Source organism: Coenobita brevimanus, chromosome 73 (genome assembly GCF_032717465.1).
Source record: "Coenobita brevimanus isolate Jiangsu-jjx chromosome 73, ASM3271746v2, whole genome shotgun sequence".
Classification (NCBI taxonomy): Eukaryota; Metazoa; Arthropoda; class Malacostraca; order Decapoda; family Coenobitidae; genus Coenobita; species Coenobita brevimanus.
This window is the reverse complement of record NC_137026.1, coordinates 33,336,855-33,359,511: the sequence shown is the minus strand read 5'-3', so window position 1 is coordinate 33,359,511 and position 22,657 is coordinate 33,336,855. Positions and strand designations below refer to the sequence as shown.

Genomic DNA, 22,657 nt, shown 5'->3' with positions numbered 1-22,657 from the left:
TAGTATCCATCTCATCAACTGAAACGGGAACAACCTCAATGTCCTCTGGTTTGGGGAGGTCACTGAGAGAGCGACGTTGGGTTTCTGGGTGTGTTACTTTAAAGTGAGTAGCAGGACTGTCAACAGATGCATCCACTTCAACTATTTCCAACTCTGGTTTATCTATCTGTTCCTCTACATCTTCAGAACTGGTTGTTATCGTAATCTTATGCTCAGAAACTTTGCCACCTTTCATAACTACACTCTCACGTGGCTTTGTTGCGCGTACATGAGGGGCACCTTGAGAATCATCTGTTATTATCTCAGGAATATTTACTTGTGCAAAAGCTTTATCACCTTCTTCAACTTTAGGTTCAGCCTTAGTAGGCCTAATCTCTTCTACAAATTCAACAATATATTCATCCTGTGGTTCATCTGACAATGGTTTACTTTCTTCAGTTACTTCTTCAATTTCAAGAGTTGACTGATCACGTTGACTAGTGTCAGATTCCACCTCTGGAACATGGACAGTGGAAAGGTTAAATGAAGATTCAGATACATCTTTAGGTTCGACATCTAATCCTACTTTACTAATTCCAGTTTCATCAGGCGCTTTTCCTGGTTCTACACCAATTCCTACAGTGACTTTATGAGATAAGTCCTCTTCCTCAGATTTTAAGTCTGCCCTTTGTTTAATTGTTTTGAGAGATATCTGGCGTTCTGTATCCTTAAGCAAAATTTCAGGAGATTCTAACTTTGTCTTATCAGCATCTACAGGTTCTACAGAATGAATGCCCCTTTCATCAGGTGTAAATGTGAATACTGATTTTACATCCTCTTGAGTAACTTCATCCCTCCCAGTGTCTTGTGTAATTTGTTTTGCCTCATCAGCAGGTGTAATGGTGTCCTTAATTTCTACAAACTGAGCATCTGCTGTACTAAACTTGTCTTCTTCTACAACTGAAGAGGCAACACATGGATGGGGATGTACAGGGAAGAAATTATCAGCTGCAAAATCAGGTTCATGCACTGATGATGATGGGTAAATGATTTTCAAACCTGACTCAGACACGATGGTTAGTGGTTGGATTGTCGCATACTCCAACTCAGGTACATTACTCTCAGTGGCAAATACACTGTCAGTGGGATGTGGTAAGGGTTCAACTGAGATTAATTCTAACTCAAACTCTGATGTTACAGGAGACATCACTTTTTGTTCTGACACAAGATTTATGGGCTCTGAAGTAGCGTACTCTAATTTTGGAACTGTCTGTGGTGTGGCATAGTGTTTTTCAGGAATAAGTGTGACCAGATCCTCAGTGATTTGTTGAGGTTCTTCATGTGTAGTTTGGTATGTGATTATCTGGCCTGATTCTGACACAATTTTCAAAGGCTGTGAAGTGGCATAAGCCAATTCTGGAACTGTCTGTGGTGTGGCATTGACTTTTTCAGGGGTATGTGTGACTAGTTCTTCAGTGGTAAGATACTGTTCAACTTCTTGTGTTGCTGGATATGCAATTGTTTGTCCTGTATCTGACATAATTTTCAAGCGCTGTGAAATGGCATAACCTAACTCTGGAACTGACTCTGCTGTGGCTCTTGCTTTTTCAGGGGCATGTGTAGTAAGTTCTTCAGTGGTTAGTTGGGGTTCTTCTTGTGTAGTTGGATAATTAACTGTCTGGCCTGTTTCAGACACAATTTTCAAAGGTTGTGAAGTAGCATAACTTAATTCAGGAACCGTCTGTGGTGTGGCACTGACTTTTTCAGGAGTATGTGTGATCAGTTCTTCAGTAGTAAAGTGTTCTTCAACATGTGTAGTTGGGTATAAAACTGTTTGCCCTGTTTCTGACACAAAATTCACTGGTTGTGAGATGGCATAAGCTAACTCTGGAACTGTCTGTGGTGTGGCATTTACTTTTTCTGGAGTATGTGTGACAAGTTCTTCAGTGGTTTGCTGTGGTTGTTCAAGTGTAGTTGGATACATTACTGTCTGTCCTGTTTCTGATACAATTTTCAAAGGCTGTGTTGTGGCATATCCTAATTCTGGAACTGTCTGCTGTGTGGCACTGACTTTTTCAGGAATATGTGTGACTAGCTCTTCGGTACTAAGATCCTCTTCCTCTGCTTCTTGTGTACTTGGATATGTAACTGTCTGTCCTGTTTCTGAAACAATTTTCAAAGGCTGTGTCACGGCATACCCTAATTCTGGAACTGTTTGTAGTGTGGCTTTGGCTTTTTCAGGAACATGTGTGACTAGGTCTTCTGTAATGAGGTGTTCCTCTACATGTATAGTTGGATACATAATAGTCTGTTCTGTTTCAGATATGACTTCCAAAGGCTGTGAGGTAGCATACCCTAATTCTGGAACTGTCAATGGTGTGGCTTTCACTTTTTCAGGAACATGTGTAACTAGATCTTCAGTGGTAAAGTGTCCCTCATCTTCTGTGATTGGATATAAAATTGTGTGGCCAGTTTCTGACACAATTTGCAAAGGCTGTGAAGTGGCATACCCTAATTCTGGAAGTGTTTGTGGTGTGGCACTGACCATTTCAGGAGTGTGTGTGACTAGTTCTTCAGTAGTAAGATACTGCTCCTCAACTTCTTGTGTAGATGGATAAGTAAGTGTCTGTCCTGATTCTGACACAATCTGCAAAGGCTGAGAGGTGGCATAACTTAATTCTGGAACTGACTGTGGTGTGGCACTGACTGCTTCAGGAACATGTGTGACTAGATCTTCAGTAACAAGATACTGCTCTTCCACTTCTTGTGTAGATGGATATGTAAGTATTTGTCCTAATTCTGAAACAAGTTGCAAAGGTTGTGAGGTGGCAAACTGTAATTCTGGAACTGTCTGTAATGTGGCTTTGACTTTTTCAGGAACAGGTGAGATCAGTTCTTCTGTGGTTAAACTGTGTTCCTCAACTTCATTTGTACTTGGATATGTAACTGTTTGGCCTGATTCTGACACAATTTGCAAAGGCTGTGATGTGGCATACTCTAATTCGGGAACTAACTGCCATGTAGCAGTGACTTTGTCAGGAACAGCTATAACTAGTTCCTCAGTGGAAAATTGGGGTTCTTCATGTGTGGTTGGATACATAATTGTCTGACCTAATTCTGTCACAAACTTCAGAGGCTGTGAAGTGGCATACTCTAATTCAGGAACTGTTTGTGATGTGGCAGTGGCTTTATCAGGAACATGTGTGACTAATTTTTCTGTGGTAAACTGTGGTTCAGTGTACGTAGTTGGATATAAAATTGTGTGTCCTGTTTCTGACACAATTTGCAAAGGCTCCATGATGGCATAACATAGTTCTGGAACTGTCTCTAGTGTGGCACTGGCTTTCTCAGGAATGTGTGAAATCAGTTCTTCAATGGTAAAGTGCCCTTCAACTTGTGTAACTGGATATAAAACTGTCTGACCTGTTTCTGACACAACTTTCAAAGGTTGTGAAGTGGCATACCCTAATTCTGGGACTGTCTTTGGTGTGGCACTGGCTTTGTCAGGAACATGTGTGACTAATTCTTCAGTGGTTAAGTTGTGTTCCTCAACTTCTTGTGTAGTTGGATAAGTAGTTATCTGTCCTGTGTCAGACACAATTTGCAAAGGTTGTGAGACAGCATAGTGTAATTCTGGAACTGAACGCACTGTGGCCTTGGCTGTACATGGAATATGTATGACTAGTTCTTCAATGGTTAGATTATGCTCCTCAACATGGGATGCTGGATGTGTAACTGTTTGTCCTGTTTCTGATACAATTTTCAGAGGCTGTGTTGTGGTATACCCTAATTCTGGAACTGTCTGTAGCATGGCTTTGACTTCTTCAGGAACATGTGTACTTAGTTCTTCAGCAATCTGGTTGTCTTCCTGAACATATGTAGTTAGATGTGTAACTGTCCGCCCAGTTTCTGGCACAACTTCCAAAGGCTGTGTCGTGGTGTACCCTAATTCCAGAACTGTCTGTGGTGCAGCATTTACTGATTCTGGAACATGTGACACTAGTTCATCTGTGGTAAGATACTGATCTTCCACCTGTGTAGTTGGATACAGAATTTCCAGTCCTGTTTCTGACACAATCTTCAAGGGCTGTGTGGTGGCATACCCTAATTCTGGAACTATCTGTGGTGTGGCACTAATTCTTTCTGGAACATCTGTGATCAGTTCTTCAGTGGTATATTGGTGCTCAACACGTGTAGTTGGATACATAACTGTCTGTCCTGTTTCTGACACAATTTTCAGAGGCTGTGTAGTGGCATAACCTAATTCTGGAACTGACTCTGGTGTGGTATTGAGTTTTTCAGGAATATGTGTGATCAATTCTTCAGCAGTAAGTTGAGGTTCAATATGTGTAGCTGGAAACATAACTGTTTGTTCTGTGTCTTGGACAATGTTTACTGGATGTGAAGTTGCAAATTCTAGTTCAGGATGTGTGTTCTGTGTTGCAGACTGAGGTTCCAAAACTGGTGTTACTAATTCTTGAGTAGTCTGATAGGTTTCTGGAGCACATATTGAAGGATACTGAACAGTTAAACCCTCCATAGATACAACTGTGATTGAGATAGTTGAAGCAATTCCCATGTCCAGTGAAGGTGTAATTGTAACATGTGGTTTGTCAGCTAGTTCCGAGGGTTGTGGTGAACTGAACATGACAACACTTTCCATTTCTAAGCTGGGTGTGGTGTGGTCTTCAGCATATTGTAAGATGTGTTTTTGAGTGGTGTGTTTCTCTGGCTCTTTATCTGAAGGTGTTTCCTCGTCTGAAAAAAGATGTTTACAGAAATCATGAGCAAAATGCCTGCTGTACTGCTATTTGTGATGCCTGTATATTTTAGAAAGGTATGGGGTAAGGGTTCATTCAACTCCTGCAAGGAAATGCATTAGAAAACTGCTTAAAAGTAGGGATGAGTATTAACAATCATTCACATGACAATTATGGTAGTGCCTCTGCAATGTAATTTTCAAAGACAAAGGTAAGTATATACAGATGATAATTCCAGAGTAAAGAAAGAAAAAGACAGTACTATGTTTTGTTATAATCAATTACTAATGGGTCACTGTACTTATCTGTTTTTAACTGCACTCATTATACTTACTGAAAACCCAAACAACATTGTTACTCTATAATACTGTATACATTGAAAAATTCATCATCATCAGTAGGTTAATACTGTATTATCATTTGTATAGGGCAGTACTGCACAGGCACTTGAAAACTTGCACATAAAAACTGGGTTACACAGCACACACTTACTCTTACAATCTGAAGACTCGCTTGGCAGGAAAAACTTAGCAAATGGGATTACAAATTAACTTGGCAAACTTCTCCTCAGCTCCAGTATCCTAAGTCAATAACATCAAGTACCAGCATTTGTGGTTAAGTTATAACATGGGTGTGGGTATGCGCATTTTAAAATTCCGTGTGGTATGTCATGGGAAATGTAGCTTTATGCAGTCAGCATTTTCATGGACTATTCCTCTCTGGAGTTTGTTTGTACTAACAGATTATGTAATTACATTTAAGGAAGAGTAAACAGAATACTGTAAATCAAAGCTTTATAGGAAACATATGACTATGTTTTACTACTAGTGAGAACATATAACTGAAGTGCATGTCAAGAAAATTATTGAAATATCCTTATTCTCTAACTGGACTCTGTTGTGATATACTTTAGTATCATGGTTGCTGTCAAAACAGTAAAAAGTCTTAAACATGTGAAGAACGTGATCAAAATATGATTGTACTGTGTGATTCATAACTATTACTTCATATTTTTAGGATATACTTCATGCAATGGGCTCTGCTGTGAAGGAATATTTAATCTATGCAGTTATCTAATTAACCTTTAAGCATGACTTCTGCTTTTTCTTTCTCTGTTTTGTTAATATACATATATATATATATATATATATATATATATATATATATATATAGTAGTTTATAAATGCAGTACTCTGGCATGGGTTTATTAATGTTTTTCTTTTTTTTACAGGAAAATGCAAGACAGGATGTACAAGAACTTGGATGATGAAACCTGAAACGGAACAAAGAATAACTGCTGACATCTGGACAAGAAAGGTCGCTGACGAATAAAAAATTATCGTTTCCCAACCACCACGGACACGCGCTTTCTTAATTTTCATAAGAAAATACTAAGGTAGTGAAAACAGTACTCTTGAAGATATGGACCATACTATACACTCAAGACTGCCAAAGAGAAAGGCCAACCCCCAATATCTGGCACAAAGTTATATTCTGAGTGGATCTGTAGATTTCATAGTACATCTTCCTTAGCAGTTTATTCTGCACATTACACCACAATAAACTTCTGTGTGCTATTGATGTAAATGATGTCAATATACTTTATAATAGACATACATACCAAAACAAGAAAATGTTATGGTGTAATATTAAAAATAAATTGATGAGGATGAGGAGTTATGAAGCTTCTCATGTTACAGTCCATAATTTCTTAAACTCGTGATGGGAAATAAAAGAAATTTGGCTTTTCTACCTCGTTCATAGTTGCATTATGTACAACTGCACTTAGAAGCGATGTCACAAAGTCCATCAATTTTCAGGGGACTTTGATACATCATTTAATAACATGACTCTACACCCATGAGCCACAGTTTTTGCTCAGGCTCTACTCCTACCCCTGGCTGGATGGAAGTGCCAGAGGGTTACATCGAATGGGGTCCTCCTGGCTAGCATTAATGTGGCAGTTTGCAACTTTGCTAGGCTGTATGAGGAACAGTTCACAATTACACTTACTCTTGTCTAGAAAAGCTTCAAACCACCACCAATAGGCTTTTATTTGATGTGAATCCCTGGTTACACTTCCTTTCTGTCATGGATAGGAGTAGGCTAAGAAAAACTATGTCCTATGGGGGTAAAGAGGAAAGTACCTTTACCATTTCCTATCCTCATTGGGGTGCTATAACTGACTGTCATAAACTAGGGGGGTCTGACCTCACCTTTGACACTTAGTTTTAATATGGTCCTGTTATCTGCAAGTATAGTGTGGTCCATATATTCAGCACCTCAATTTTCGTGTGTTATTGGGATGACTCTGCCAGCATTACCAGTGTCTATCCTGCATAATTTTTACTTCCTCAAACCCTTTTCATGTTTTAGAGTGCCTATTATTATGTCCAGTGATTGAATGGTTTATTGTTGTGAAACAGGCGAAATATCTGCATTCCTCACCAGCAGACTGAGTCATTCCCACAGTACACAAAACTGAGATGTGTATATCTGGCCCATCCTGTATAGGTTATGAGAGATATAATAAATTTTCACTTCAGAGTTTTTGGATATACCAGATAATACTGGGGATGTATACTGTTAACTGATATGCAATGTTCATTTACTTTGATTGGGGTCTTGGTGCAAGTAGCGAGTGTTCAGTTTGTTAATGTTATATATAAAAAAAATATGTCAGTTTCACACAGTGCATGTAGTGTTGATTATATCTTAAAAACAGAATTACTGTCAGTTTCACACAGTGCATGTAGTGTTGATTATATCTTAAAAACAGAATTACTGTCAGTTTCACACAGTGCATGAATGTATAAGGCTGCACCCACACCAAATGCCTGCTGGTGCAACAAGGAGTTTGGCATTACTGTAACCCATAGAAGCTCTCGCCCACACCTGCCTGCATTCAGTGGGGCCACTTTTATGGCAATGCAAAAATCCCTCTTGTGCTCACCCAAGCCAGCAAGTACTTTTTGTGGACGTAGCCTGATGCATGTTGAGTTACATTTGGAGTACCAACAGTGAGTAAATGTTAAATGGCACAGTTGCAATCAAGAGCTCTTTCCCTCTATTCTGATACTGTTAAAAAATTATTACAGTATTCATAGTGGCAGAGGACAATTCATACTTCCTCTCCCTCTAAGAAATTAATTTTGCATACTGCACCTTAGCATTCTCATTTATGTTTATTTATATTACTTTAGCATCAACATAGTTTGCATCCATAGCATGTAATTGGATAATGAGGTGCAATTTGCAGAATGAACCACTAAGGAAGAGGCATTACAAAAAATCCTCAAGCCACACAGAATATTACACTCAGTGCCTTCAATATGGTGGTCTTTTTTATTTTAATCTAGCTATCAATCAACAATTTTACAAAGCTCAGGAAAGATCTCTAGCAGTGAAGGGGTTAAAGAAAGCTATATCTACCCCTCCAGTTTGAAAAGTCTCTCCTAAGCTCAATAAAATCACCTTAATGTAGCAAGAATAAAATAAGAAATATGTCATCAATGAGAGGATTGTATACTGTACTCTATTCACTTTAACCTGGTCAAGACTTTCATCCTTTTATTTTGTACATCTAAGTGGCAGAAAAAGATAATTATACAGCTCTACATTCTTTCCTTGGCACTTCTTCATGACTAGCATCATAATCTAATGTTAAAATAGATGCACACTCGGCCTTCAAGATGGAGAGATGGCAGTTTTAGGCCAGTTTAAAGTGAAATGAGTATAGAAAAGTATTCAAGAGGGTTTGAAATATGGCTTCATTATTTCAAAACCCTAAATGTGTAAAGGGACTATTGACTGCAGCTGTACCTGACAGTATGAGGTAAAAGTATGAGCAGTATGAGGTCAGAGTATGAGGTAACGGTATATGGTAATAGTATGAGTATAGTATGAGGTAACAGTATGAGTAGTATGAAGTAACAGTATGGGTTGCATGAGGTAACAGTGAGATAAGTGGCAATAGTATGAGGTAAAATTATGAAGTATCAATATAATGTGAAAGTATGAGGAACTGTAATTGCATGAGGGAATAGTATAAGGTAAAGGAAGTACTGTGAGATTTTCAGCCCTGTGTGTGTGTGTGTGTGTGTGTGTGTGTGTGTGTGTGTGTGTGTGTGTGTGTGTGTGTGTGTGTGTGTGTGTAGATGCTCCATACTCTCCTTATGTCATGTGTATATATAGTCCCACAATGCTAGGAATATAAAAGGAATTTACAACACATAAGGATATAGGTATAATGCACAGTACAGAACACAAGGAACAGGGTGGAATACTGCATGATTGAATAAAGGATACTCTAAGTGTAAGGATATAAAGAAACCTAAGATGTGAAGAGTGTGGACTAGAGGGGAAGAGTAATCACAAGGGGTTAATTTGACAAAGATAGCAAGAATTCTAAATTGTGGAGTATGGGAGTAGAGTTGGGAGCAAGAGTAAGGCTGGGACAAAAGGCACATCTAACTGTAAGGATAAAGAAAAGCCTAGGATATGAAGTGAGGAATGTAGAATAGAGAGGAGACTGAGAAAGGACAAAGGGTTCATCTCTCTATAAGGATATCTAGAATTCTAAAATGCAGAGTAAGAGGTGTGGAATACAGATGACAGCAGAAAAAGGAATGTCAGGGTAAGGATAAGGAAAAACTTTGGATGTGCAAAAAGAGGTGGGGAATAAAGAGTAAGACTGGAATTGGACAAGAGGATACGGAGGAGCTTTGGCTGTGGAATAAGAAGTTGGGAATGGGGAGTAAGACTAGGATGGAAGACGAGGTGGTGAATCTGACTATAAGGATATTAAGAAGTATGATATATGGAAGAGGGAGAGAAAAGGAGGTTGGATAAAAGGGGATTTTCCTATATGGATGCTGAGTTACAGGCAGTTAATAAGAAGGATGCAGGAATGGACAAAAAGAGGATGGGACTACAGTATTGAAATGTGGGGTTTGAGGTAGGTAACAGGGAGAAGGACTGGACAAAAGGGATCTGACTACAAGGATACAGAGAAGGTTTTAAGACATGGAGTAAGGAGGTGGAAGTTTCCTTCTTACTCCACACCAGCTTCACCATCCACAGTCAGAGGAAATATTAACTTACCACAGGATCTGCTGGTTTGGCCTCGGACACAGCTATTATATATATGAACTTTCTTTTCCAAGTATTCTAATGAAACTGATTATACTGTACTCTTAATACTACTGACATGTATAATATTTGGTTCCATCATTTTATACAGTTGAAATTTTGGTCCAGTCCAGTCATATAATATATTTTGGCACACTATTTTCACATCATATAATCACTAGTTCCATAATTGTTATTTGGACTCATCAGTATCATATACTACAATTCTAGGTCCCATCATATCTAGACATTTAATTAAAGTTAATACGATTATAATACTGAGTGATACTACTGTCTGAGCTACTAGAACTCAGTGGTAACAATAGACCATCTTATCTGATTTAGAAGAGCTGCCCTGGAGTATGCTGGAGTGCTTGGAGCAGTATCTATGGAAATAATAATCCTAAGTATATGAGATCCTCACGGTCAGACTGGCAAATCAGCTAACAATATAAGTCAAGGTAACAGTGCAAAGTATTGTACATACTCAAAATTCTCCATGTACTCTGGTAATTAACCATATGATTCTGATGAAATGTCACTCACAAAAATGTATAGGGAGTCTGTGTGAGTGTGGGTGAATTCAATCTCCCTTGCTTTTTGACTGACAAGTCTCTGACAGTGGGACAATGCACACACGAAGTTCTGCCATGTATTCAGGTCTGCATCATCTCATTTCTATACACATTACTATCTGCAATACAGAAAGGGGTGGGGACTGGTATTACCCAGATTCACATAAACCCCATGAGTGTTCATGAGTAACAGTACCTGGTTTTATAGAAAAAAAAAATTAGTTCGCAACAAATGTGTATAATAAAGCTTAACCAGTCATAAAGAAAAAAAAAAAAAAGAGGTTGCATGATTTGCCTTTTTGACTCCGAGGGCCCAATATCCACAGGGCAATGCTTACATATTCAGCAATATCATGGCTTTTTGTGGTAATCACTGGAACAGCATTAAAGAGGATTACCAACACTGAACATACCATCCAACACTGCTCCAGCTTGAATCCCTGTGCATACTCTCATGGTCATTTATAGACAAAATGGAATATAAGAATTCCATTATTTCAAGGAGTATTTAAACCAGCTTTTCAATATTTTACATGAACATGAGTATTCCATAGTTTTAGTAAAACAAAGTATTATACCATTTACGATGCATATACTATAATATTTCATTACTTTCCAAAGAATATATCATGGTATTTCATTACTTTATGTACAACTGATCATGGTGTTCGATTATTTTAAGTATAATATACCATACCATTCCACTGTTTTATGAAGAACATTTCATTAGTTCCATTATTTTAATAAGAATTTATAGCAGTATTTCATTATATCACTTAAATTTTATAATGGTAAACCACTATTTTATGATACTATGGTTTTACTCTTATAACGACCATAATTTTGTGAAACTCATATGGCTCCTACGCTTTTAGTCTCAGTCCATCACACTATTTTTTCAGAGTTTATTGCGGAACATAAAAAAGGAAGCAGTTGCATTGAAGTAAATGATACCTTTTCATTGCTATAAATATACTGAAGGAGTATACTGTATGCACCAGATGATTTTGTACAACCACAGGAAATCCTTAGCTGGCAAGGGGTTAACAGCACTGTTACCATCTCTTTGCTAAGTATAAGTAAATAAATAATTAAATAAATAAATACCTAAATTCTGGCTAACACCTGATGATTTAGCTTGGTTGAGGGAAATCCTAGACATAAGAACATAAGAGAAGAGGGTAACTGCAGTATGCCAGATGGTATGCTAGGCAGCTCCTATAAGAGTGTGACAAACTATGAGAATCAAACAAGGGTAGCAAAGAAGGAGACTAATGGTATTGTGCAAAATCCCATGGCTGAAGAAAGTGCAATACTGAAATATGAAGTGCTGCACAGGACTAATTTCAGTTTAATTTAAAGAGGAATATAAGCTTTAGTAATTAACCTCTCCAATTTCATGACGTATTTTCCATTTTATTCTTGATTTTTTTAGACAAGTTCTTATCGCTGCAGGATAGACTTCTTGAACAGGAAGGGATAGATATACCCTTCAATAACCTCCTCTCTATCAGGGTGGGTTTCCTAAACTGAACACAATTGTCTGGTAGCAGCAAGAATAAAACAAAAATTACATCCTCAGGCTGATGGGAGTGAAACAGTATATCTGTAAAGTTGAAGGGATGGGATGAAATACTGAAGACAGACAGCTACTATCTAAGGCTGAGAAGACAACTATCTGAAGTGTCTGGGCTACTACCTTGAATGCCTGGGTTTACTATCTAGGATTGAGGTACAAGTAGACCCCGGTTTAACGATGCAATTGGTTAGGTAAAAACCCATCGTTAGGTGGGGTATTGTACATCAGGGTAGATTTAACGTAAAGTAATGGGGGTTTTTCAGCCTTGGGATTCCCCCTCCAACCAAGTCCAAAACCCACCCAAATGGGCCCAAAAACAAGTTTAAAGCCAATCTAAATGGCCTAACAGCCGTAAAAGAAGCTAACCTAAGCCTAATACCTGTAAATAACTCACTAAAACCAACAAATAAAATATGAAAATCGTAAAATATAAGTCTGGAAAAAAATCAAGCTTAGTAAACTGTACCCCAAACTGACAATGTTCGCCCCACCTATGGCTAAAACACATTAATCTAAGTCTAAAAACAGTTTATAAATCAACCTAAACACACAATTTTTGTCTAAAATATCATCAGAATCAGTAAAAATAAAATAAAAACCTCTTGTTAAACTGGGGTTTGGCCATCGTTAGGTGGGGTATGGTGGTATTTCTATCCCCATCGTTAAGCCAGGGTATCGCATCACGGGGTATCGTATATTGAGGTATACCTGTACTACGGTTGTTGGATGGGAGGGCCACTACCTGAAATATCTGGGCAACTGTTTACACAGCCTGGGCTACTATATGAAACATCTGGGTTTGGGCTTCTGTCATTAATGTCTGGGTTACTATCTGAAACATTTGGGTTGTTTTCCTTAATGTCTGGGCTACTGTCTGAATTGTCTGGGTTACACTCAGAAACATCTGGGCTACTATCTGAAAAGTCTGGGCTACTATTTGAGAATTCTGGACTACTGTCATGACTATCTGGGCTACTATCTGAAATGTTTGGGCTATTTTTTTTTTATGTCTGGGTTATTGCCTGAACTGCCTGGGCTACTATCTGAAACATTTGGGCTACTATCTGAGATATCTGGACTATTGTCATGACTATCTGGGCTAATATTTTAAGTGTTTTGGCTATTTTCTAAAATATTTGGGCTACCTTATGGCCTGTCTAGAGTTATTTCGAATGTCTGGTCTACTATCTGGGATTCTGGGCTACTGTCTGAAATGTCCATTACCTGAAAGGCCAAGGACACTATCTGAAATCTCTGGACTACTCTCTAAAAGTTTTGAGCTGCTGTCTGAAAAGTCTTGGCTACCACCTACAATGTCTGGGCTACTATCTGGAGAGCCTGGGCTACTATCAGAAATATCTAGGCTGTTATACAAAATATCTGGGATACAATTAAAAATGGTTTACTACCTGGAAGGTCTAGGGTGTTAATGTATCTGAAAGGTCACTGGTACGATCAGAAATATCTGGGTGGTTTACTATGTGTAATATTGGAAAGATATACCATCCATACTGCTCAGTAATGAGTACTCCTGGTAGTACTGGTAAAAATGTAGACTAGTAACACCACTTTTTAATCATCAAAATTCTTTGTGAAAAAAAGAAATAAATAAGTAAAATAAACTGACTCTTTCAGTATGATCACTCCTCTTCTGTTTTATTTTTGCAACTATCAAAAAATTATACTCAGCTTGGGAAACACTTTTATATTGAAAGGATAAAAAAAAATATACAACTTTCAATGACAGGTGTGTCTGTAAACCGAAAAGATTTTTCTGATAATGAAAAAAAAAATCTTTATTGTAGTGAAACAGTCCATGTGAAATAAACTGGTGATTGCAATATTTTAGTTTCAACTGTAATTTTCACATTTTTTTGCTTCAGTAACCACTAGAACCAACCACAACCACCATTAAGTAACCAAACCTATCAGAGACACCTTACCAAAACGATATAACACTCTGAACCAAATGAACCACGCAATGAACCGAATGAACATCAACCAAAGACAAAACCTGAGCAAAAAATATAAAAATTACAATGCATGAAAGTATAGCAATCACATAATCTACTGTGATAATTTTAAGTATGTAAAATGCATGGACAAAATTACAGTACTGGCTAATAAAGTGATTATTATTATTATTATTTTTTTTTTGTTCTATAGTCTAAGTGGTTCTACTACTCTACATTTATACTGTATGAAATAGTGATAGTGATAATTTCATAAATAACTGCATGAGAAAATTGCTGACAAAAGTGAAAACATTACTGAGTGTCAAAAATGAGTGATAATTCCGTGTATAATTCCATGGAAAGAATAACTGACAGTGAAAAAATTACTGATTAAATTACCAAAGTCGTGTTATTATGATACAGTTGTTGTACAATATGTGAGAGTTCAGTAATTTTTAGCAAGTATTTTCAGAAGGAAATATTTTACTGAATATCACAAAGTGGTTCTGATAGTCTAACCTTGAAACTACATGACAATTTTAACTAAATATAACCATATGGAAAAAAATTATTCACTAAAAAATTAATTTTCTGACTCTATACATCCATCATGTCAAGTGTGATAAATTTAAGCAAGCATAAATCATCATCATACTGTAAGAAAAATTATTGACTGCCATTAAGTACTGTGCCAGTTCTAACTAATAATTTTGACCCAGTATTGTAGTGTGGAAAAATTACTATACTCAGTTTTTTTTAATGAGGCAAAGATGCACTTGACAAGTTGGTGATGACTGGCTGACTGCAACATGTCCAAACAACATTTACTAACCCAAATTTCCCCCTCTGATATATGTGTCAATTAATAATGCTAATGGGTAGAGAGATTATGAAGTAATGTTGCATTCAACCAATTACCACCAACCTGTCAAGAGCATCTTTGCCTCAGTAAAAAAAAAAAAAAAAAAAAAAAAAAAAAGAGTATAAAAGTCATAAAGTGGTTCTAATGCTCAGAAAAAATATATGGCTATGGTTTCTGCTGCCGTTAAAACTAGGAAGGCTACTATTCAAACTAAGAGGAGCTAGCTACTATCTAAAATAAGGGGAGAGGAAATTATCTGGAAGGTTCAGGTTACTTCCTAGAATTTGGCTGCTAGCTAGACTAAGGGGAAGGCTGTCAGCTGGAGTGTTTTGGCTATTGGCTGAAGTGTCAGGGTTACTATATGGAATTTCTGGTCTACTATTTGGAGGGTCTGGGCTCTTAACTAGACTGTCTGGAATACTAAATGGAATGTCTGCACTTCTATCTGGAATGTCTGTGCTACTATCTGGAATGTCTGTGCTACTATCTGGAATGTCTGGGCTACTATCTGGAATGTCTGGGCTACTGTCTGGAATGTTTGGCCTACTATAAAGAATGACTGGGAATGTATGTGCCATTATTTGGAATGTCTAAACTATCATTTGTAATGTATGGGCTATTACTTGGAATGTCTGGGCTATTATCAAGAATGTCTGGGCTTCTATCTGGACCTCATCTGTCTGTAATATCTAGGCTACCACCTGAATTGTCTGGGCTCTTATCTGTATTACCTGAGCAATCTAGAAAAAGTGGGCTACTGTCTAGAATGTCTGGGATACTATCTGGAATATCTGGGCTGTCACATGGAATATCTGGCCTACTGCCTGGATTTTCAGTGCTAAAATCTGGTACATATGGGCTATTAACTTGAATATCCGGACTACCATTTGAATTTCCTTGGCTATTTTCTGGATTATCTGTGCTCCTATATAGAACTGGGCTGGTATTTTGTGCTAGGTAAATAAATATTCTATAATTTAACTCACTGAGTAACATGCGCCTTGCACTGATGTACAATAATTGTTAAACCACTAATTTCTACCCAGTTTTTAAGCTCAATCTAATCTAAGCTTAAAAAGACACAATAATTTAGAACCTCATGTCGCTTACTTGAGCTTTCACAGGGGAACTGAGAATGGAACCCTGGACAGTTCATATAACTATGTAACTATCTGCAATATGAAGTAAATATATGAATAAATAAAATAAAAAATAAAATAAATGAATAAAAAATAGCCCCAATGTGTATTCTTTATGAGTACTGATTTGCAAGAATTTCGATTTAAATGCTTTACCTCACTATATCCCACTCAGATTCAGTATATTTTTAATATTTTACTCCGCCTATGCAATACAACTTTAGTCAGCTACAAGAAACCCCCAGATCTGAATGGGATATGCAATTGTGGACTATTTGGAATAATCAAATCTAAAACACTAAGCAAATAGAGGAGAAGATGTTATGCATAAGGGATATTTTACCTGGTCAAATTACCAAAATATACATAGTGTAAATTTCTTAGATGCTTCCTTATATGCTCTTCACTGCTTACTACAAAGTTATTATTTGATGAGTTTTACAATTTGATGGACTGACACTAAAATCGCATTAAAAACCTACTTTCTCTTGTATTTAGTATATTATTTAACATTATAGTAAGCTTTATAATCCCACCTTTTGTTTTTAAAGGAATTTATTTAAATATTAAAAGTAATTATGTTACAGCAGTCAACAGCTCAGTACCCATTACAGTATTAAGAAACTGCGAGTGCTGCATTAGTTAGTTGCTTAGGTGATAAGTAAAGTAGCAGTACAGTGCTGCAAATGATGCAAAATAATGTGCATAAATATAAACCTGCAGATGCAAAGAAATAATAATAATGATAATAATAATAATAGTGCATTCCATTACTGGCGATTATAGCTGTGCCTGAGGCCACCATACCAAGGGAGCGAGGGATATGAGAAATTTGAAATGTGAGCTTCATGTGAGTTTCCAAAAAATGTCAATAGCAGAAGTGGAATTTGGGAGGAGATCTGTCTGGAATGTTTGGGATATTAACTGGAGTATTTGGGCTATTATTTGGAATGTTGGGCTAATATTTGGAATGTTTAGGATAATAGCTGAAATATTTGGGCTATTATTTGAAATGTCTGGGAATGGTGGGTAGAAATAAGTGGACTTAGGGAAGAGATCTGAATGATGGAGGTGGTTCACAGTACAGTGAATTAGCAGTGCTTGTAAATGGGCAGTGTCAGTGATAAGATGCTGTAGCTATCTGTGAGGTGCAATATCAACTTTGGCTGTAATGATATGTAAGTGTGTAAATCTTATATGCGAAGTTTTGGTTGACTAGTTGGCTGAAATGAGTTGCGTGGTGCATCCTAGTTGGCTTAAATGAGTTGCATGGTGCATCCTAGTATGCATCTTGCTCTAGGGTGAAAATCTTGGTTTATCTATAATGGAATACCGGTATGTTTAAGTGTTTGGTATTACTGAAAAGTCAAAAAAGAAAAAGAAAAATTGCACTTAAAACTTCGATTCCATTATACTGAAGATCCATTCACCCATCAAGGCAAGTTACTTCTAGGGTAAAAATGTTACGATATACTGTAGTATAAAAATGCATACCAATGTTAGGATCACCTGAATATCACAGACTCCCATACAGGCCTTACCGAGCAAAATACTGTTAATGATAAAGCAATATATGAGAATCAGATAAATGTTCAGGATTTCCATGGTAAGTCTCGAGTTGTATAAATGTATCAGTAAAAAAAAAGCGGCAAAATTAATGAGAAGAAGAACAAAAACTCATGCTTCTTCATTCCCATTTTACGCCTGTTTCTGTGACATTTTTTCTCCTGTATGTCAACAATGTGGGATACTGTTTGTTTTTATTTGTGCTTTAAAAATATAGCACTGACGATATTTGTGTTTTTGTGCTTTTTATTTATATAGCACTAAAGATGTCATTTTTTGTGCTTTTTATGTAGCACTGGGTATATCTGTTTTACTGTATTCTTTATATGGCCGTGAGCATATCTGTGTTTTTTTCTGTTTATACATAGCACTGAACATATTTGTTTCTGTGTCTGCTGTTTGGTTATCACTGTTTCTGCTTGTTCCATTTTTCCATACATTTATTTGTGGTCCTCTGTAGAAGTATCCAGTGTTCATGTTCTTTTATTTATATATATTTTTTTCTGGTGAACATTGTATATCTTTTAGTTTTTCTTTAACGAGATTCTGTTTTCTTTTTCAAGCATCGCGGTACTGCGGAACGCTTTTTTTTTTTTTTTTACGCGAACTGTACACAGACGTAGAAGCCAAACCAGCTGGAATCCAAGAGGGGTTAAGGGGGGGAGGGTTGTGGGTTTAAGGGTACATAAAATCACATAACTGTAATGAAAACACTCAAATGGAAAATTCAATTCAGTGATCTCAATTCAAGTGATATCAAGTGAACTATTCTAATGATAAAGCACAAAATTGATGTGATTTAAGACATACAATAGACTAGAGCTGAAAATTTGATAAAACATCTAATTTAAATTTGACTGAGTACTCTACGGTGTCACTACTAATTATTGTATTATTGTACATTAAATAATTATGTAAATTACATTCATTACTACATTAGTTAGTGGGTTGTGCTAGTACTACATGAGTTAAGTGGTTGAGGTTACATTGTAATTAGTAGACTCTATGCTACATTATCTAATTTTTACGTTATTTCAAGATTAACAGCTTTGATGCTAAAGTTCGTAGTGAGATTAAAACTAAAACCCTATTTCTTCAATGTTAATAAAGTCATATACTGTAGTCTAGAACATGACAAATTTTGTTTCTGTGAGATCGCTTGTGTTAACTTCTACATCATTAGTCATCGAGTTTGTTATTTTCTAGCAGAGTTAAGAGTGTGCTTCGTTATATACCGATCGTCAACTGTTCTCCAAATAAAATGTTATCTGAAAAAGGTGAAAGTTATCGAGTTATCGCCTACTTCATCAATGCGCGTAGCAACGAGTCAGCAAATAGTTCTTTGTTAATACCGGTTAAACAAATTGAGCTGCATTCTTGTCAGCAAATGGAACTTCACAGCATCTTTTCTTCAGCAATTTATTTTGCATATTACAACTTTATATCCCCTTGTATGCAACCAATCTATTGTCAGGTGCCTTAATCCTGGTGAGGGTGGCCACAAATAAATTGCCTATATGTCACCCTGTCCTCCACCATCAGACATCTCTCTCCCTCCCATATACCTCTCCACTCCATCCTTGTACTTCAACCTCGGTCTCCTTCTCCTCCAGTTTACCCACCTCACTAGTGATGCACTTTTTTCCAATATGATAATAAGAAACATAAAAGAGAATATTAAGGTACAATATGCAATGTAAATTGATAAGACAGTGCCATGACACATCCAATGACAACAAAAACAGACTCATTACAATACGACAAATTTACGGGTAAGCATCAGTCAACCAAACTCCAAATGCCAACCTTCTTCAGTAGTTTCAATGATCTTCTTCTTTCTATCCTTCTTTTTCTTGTCTGAAAGTCAAAATTTATGAAATGGGTTAGAGTGCATCTTCTAGAAACTGACTACCAGGTATACATCACAATGAGATGGAATTATGCCCTTTGGCACAAGCAATCTTTTTTTCATCTTTCCATACAATTCAATTCAATTTGGGAGATACCTCCGCAATAAATAGGTTACCAAAGGCAATATCTATCACCTCCAATTCAAAGGCTATCTCCTGAGCTGGAAATAATTCTCATAGTAGCAAAGATAAAAATAAGATGTCCTTGTAAAGAAAGGGGTAATATTCCAAAACAATAAACTTACCTTTAATACATAAATATAAGAATATTTACCTTCATTCATAATACACCTGTCTTGTCACTGCACATCAATCTCAACATAACTCATGTTATCGAGGGCAGGATGCATGACAAAATGGTGCACGTATGTGAAATTCTCGTCTGTGTAGGACAATTTCAAGTTTTGTTCATTTGTGTACTCATTTTCACAAAGCTTCTGGGAATAAAAGTTTAGAAGCCAGCAAACAGAAATACAGTACATGTATTCAAGAAATGAAAATACCCAAAAATGATTTTACTTGCTGCTGAAAATCCTTAGGCTGAGATTATAACTAGTTTATACATGCTACTCTGTAAAAAAACAAATCAAAAAGATAATCAAATACTCATAATACAAAAGGAAATACCGAAATTACCTTTTGTGTAAATCATTATCTTAAGGCTTTAAGAACTAAATGATGCATTATAATAATATAAATGCATAACACATTTTTATTTATAAATTTACAAAATAATGCATAAAGACTATATCATCCATCATTTACATATACAGTATAAATAAATAAATAGATACATCTTCTAATGGAGAAAAGGAAACCAATCACACTCACTGTTAACCATCTAACTACAATAATGCCTTTTTTTAATAATTCTTGCTACTACCAGGTGATTTTCTTTAGCTTAGAAGGATCCACAATAGTGAGGGGATCTATAAAACCTACATATATATCTACCCCCTCGAGTTCGGAAAGTCCCTCCTAATCTAAGTAAAGTCATCTGGAGTTAGTAAGAATTGGTAAATAAAGACCTTATTATGTACAAAGTGTTAGTAAACTAAAATAAACAAAGTATCACATAAAGGGGGATCAACAACCAGCATGCAGGATGGATCTATATTTTAAGCGGCTCTGGAGATTTCACAATACCTCTTCCAGTGTGATTTATTCTGCACAGTACACCTCAATATCCTCTTCTATGTCACTGGTACAAACTACTGCAAGTCAATATCAAAGCTACATATATACATAATATAGGGGAGAATATTATGGTGTAACATGCAAAAAAAAAAAAAAAAAAAAAAAAAAAAAAAAGCTAAGGAAGAGGTGCTATGAAAATCTTCAGCCACCTAAAATATAAACCACAAATATGAGATGAGAACAAAGGCTAAACTGACTTCCATTCTTGTAACAGAGACTTTTGCATTATCACTCAGTCACTCAGCAGAAATTTCAGTTTCTCATACAGAACTTCATCTGATAAACACCTCTTCTATGCACTAGTGATCAGCTGTCCTCGCTGATGACACTGTCAGTCACTGATATTCTTGTTAGGTCTCTTTATCTAACAGTCACATATATTAAGCAGGAGCTTACACTGTTTCTGTTTAATAATGATCTGCCACTCTTAAATTCAGCTTGAAATGCTGAGGACACTTTTATGAAATGCAGTTCATTTTATCTGGAACTCCCAATTGCACTTAATCCATTAACTGTACGTAACCCTGAGCTGCATTAACGAGAATGAATACAGGCATCTCTAAGTATGATAGTATTTAACAAATTAATCTTTATTTTATTAGCTCTCCTGATTTCAGATTTACATGGAATCTATTGACTGTATGTAAATGAGAGGGAATGTAAGTGAGGCAGAATATGAGCCACTTTTCACTGCTGTTCACTGTAATTTATTCTTTCTGAATTAAAATTTAAACTAAATCTATTAAATGCATATAAACATTAACCATACAAGTACTCAGTCTCATGCCATGGAATGTTTTTTGAAACACCAAGGGAACTCATGTGGCAGGACAGGTTGGCAGGACGACACACAGACGGGCAGGGAGGTGTGGCAGGGGGTGAATAGATCAGCTTAATAGGGGACGTCCACAGGTTACTGTTAAAAATACAAGCAGGGTGTCAGTCTACAAAATAATTAGTGCATAGGCACTAAGCATCTATACTAAGTGCCATGTTCTCACTGCTTTAAGAGACTTTATGACAACTACCTCTGCAATCTATTTTATGAATTACCACCTTAACATCCTCTTGTATGTACCTGATACAAATTATACTGACAACAAAACATTCAATATGCCAGACAAGACAATATCAAGATGTAATATGCAAAATAAATCAATAAGGAGGAGCTGCTAAGATGTCTCTCCCCAAAAGTAAAGAAAGAAAGAAAGAAAGAAAGAAAAAAAAAAAAAGTAGCTAGCTTAACTGAGCTACAAAATTATATGTGCATCAAATGGTACAATGTATCTACCATTCTTAGTCTACAAAACAATATCATGCATCAAATAAAAATAAACATCTACAGGGATGCACTGGGTTAGTGTATGGATGGCTCCATAATTCACAGGGTGACTGATCTCATACCAGTTTAAAAACTCTTGCTTTCAAACCAATGATACTGTATGGGTGACTAATGCAGATATTCATGCTATTATCATATCAAGTGCTCTGTCCGATGCTTGTAAATTTCTGTGAATTAAGAGAGCCAATTGTAATTCTGAATGTTAATGCTTGATGTACAGTTCTCGTAAATTAAGTTCTGTTACCTAAGATGCCAACAGATTAGAAACGAGTACAAAGAGAATACTTTTTAATATAAGATGAATTTTACAGGGACTATGACCTCCCTTCCATATAATGTATTCATGAATACTTTTGGACTGCAAAAACAGTACTGTATTAATCAATGGATAATATATTCTGACAATTCATCAAATGATTCAAGTACTGTAAATAATATATTTTGGGGACTGTATCAAATACTTCTGGAAATGAAGTATGGTAACTATTTACTAATTTTTAAAGTTATTTCTCAAACTGTATTCTCAAGTTTCAACAGTAAATAATTATATCATTGGTATCATACCTTGGTATATCTAATATAATACCCTTTGCGGAATATAAGAGCAATTAGAACCATGTATTTCAGAAAAACAACATGGTTATGAACACAATAAATTATAAA

The 22,657-nt window shown here is 36.4% G+C and overlaps 1 protein-coding gene across 1 annotated transcript in view; it reads right to left on the bottom strand.

Annotated features, from left to right (window-relative positions):
* Positions 1 to 22,657, bottom strand: part of LOC145407519 (uncharacterized) — a 280,710-nt gene that overhangs the window by 62,587 nt on the left and 195,466 nt on the right. Inside the window, exon 76 of the mRNA XM_080278443.1 lies at positions 19,352 to 19,402. Within this exon, the coding sequence (XP_080134569.1) occupies positions 19,352 to 19,402 (51 nt within the window). The remainder of the gene's footprint in view (positions 1 to 19,351; positions 19,403 to 22,657) is intronic.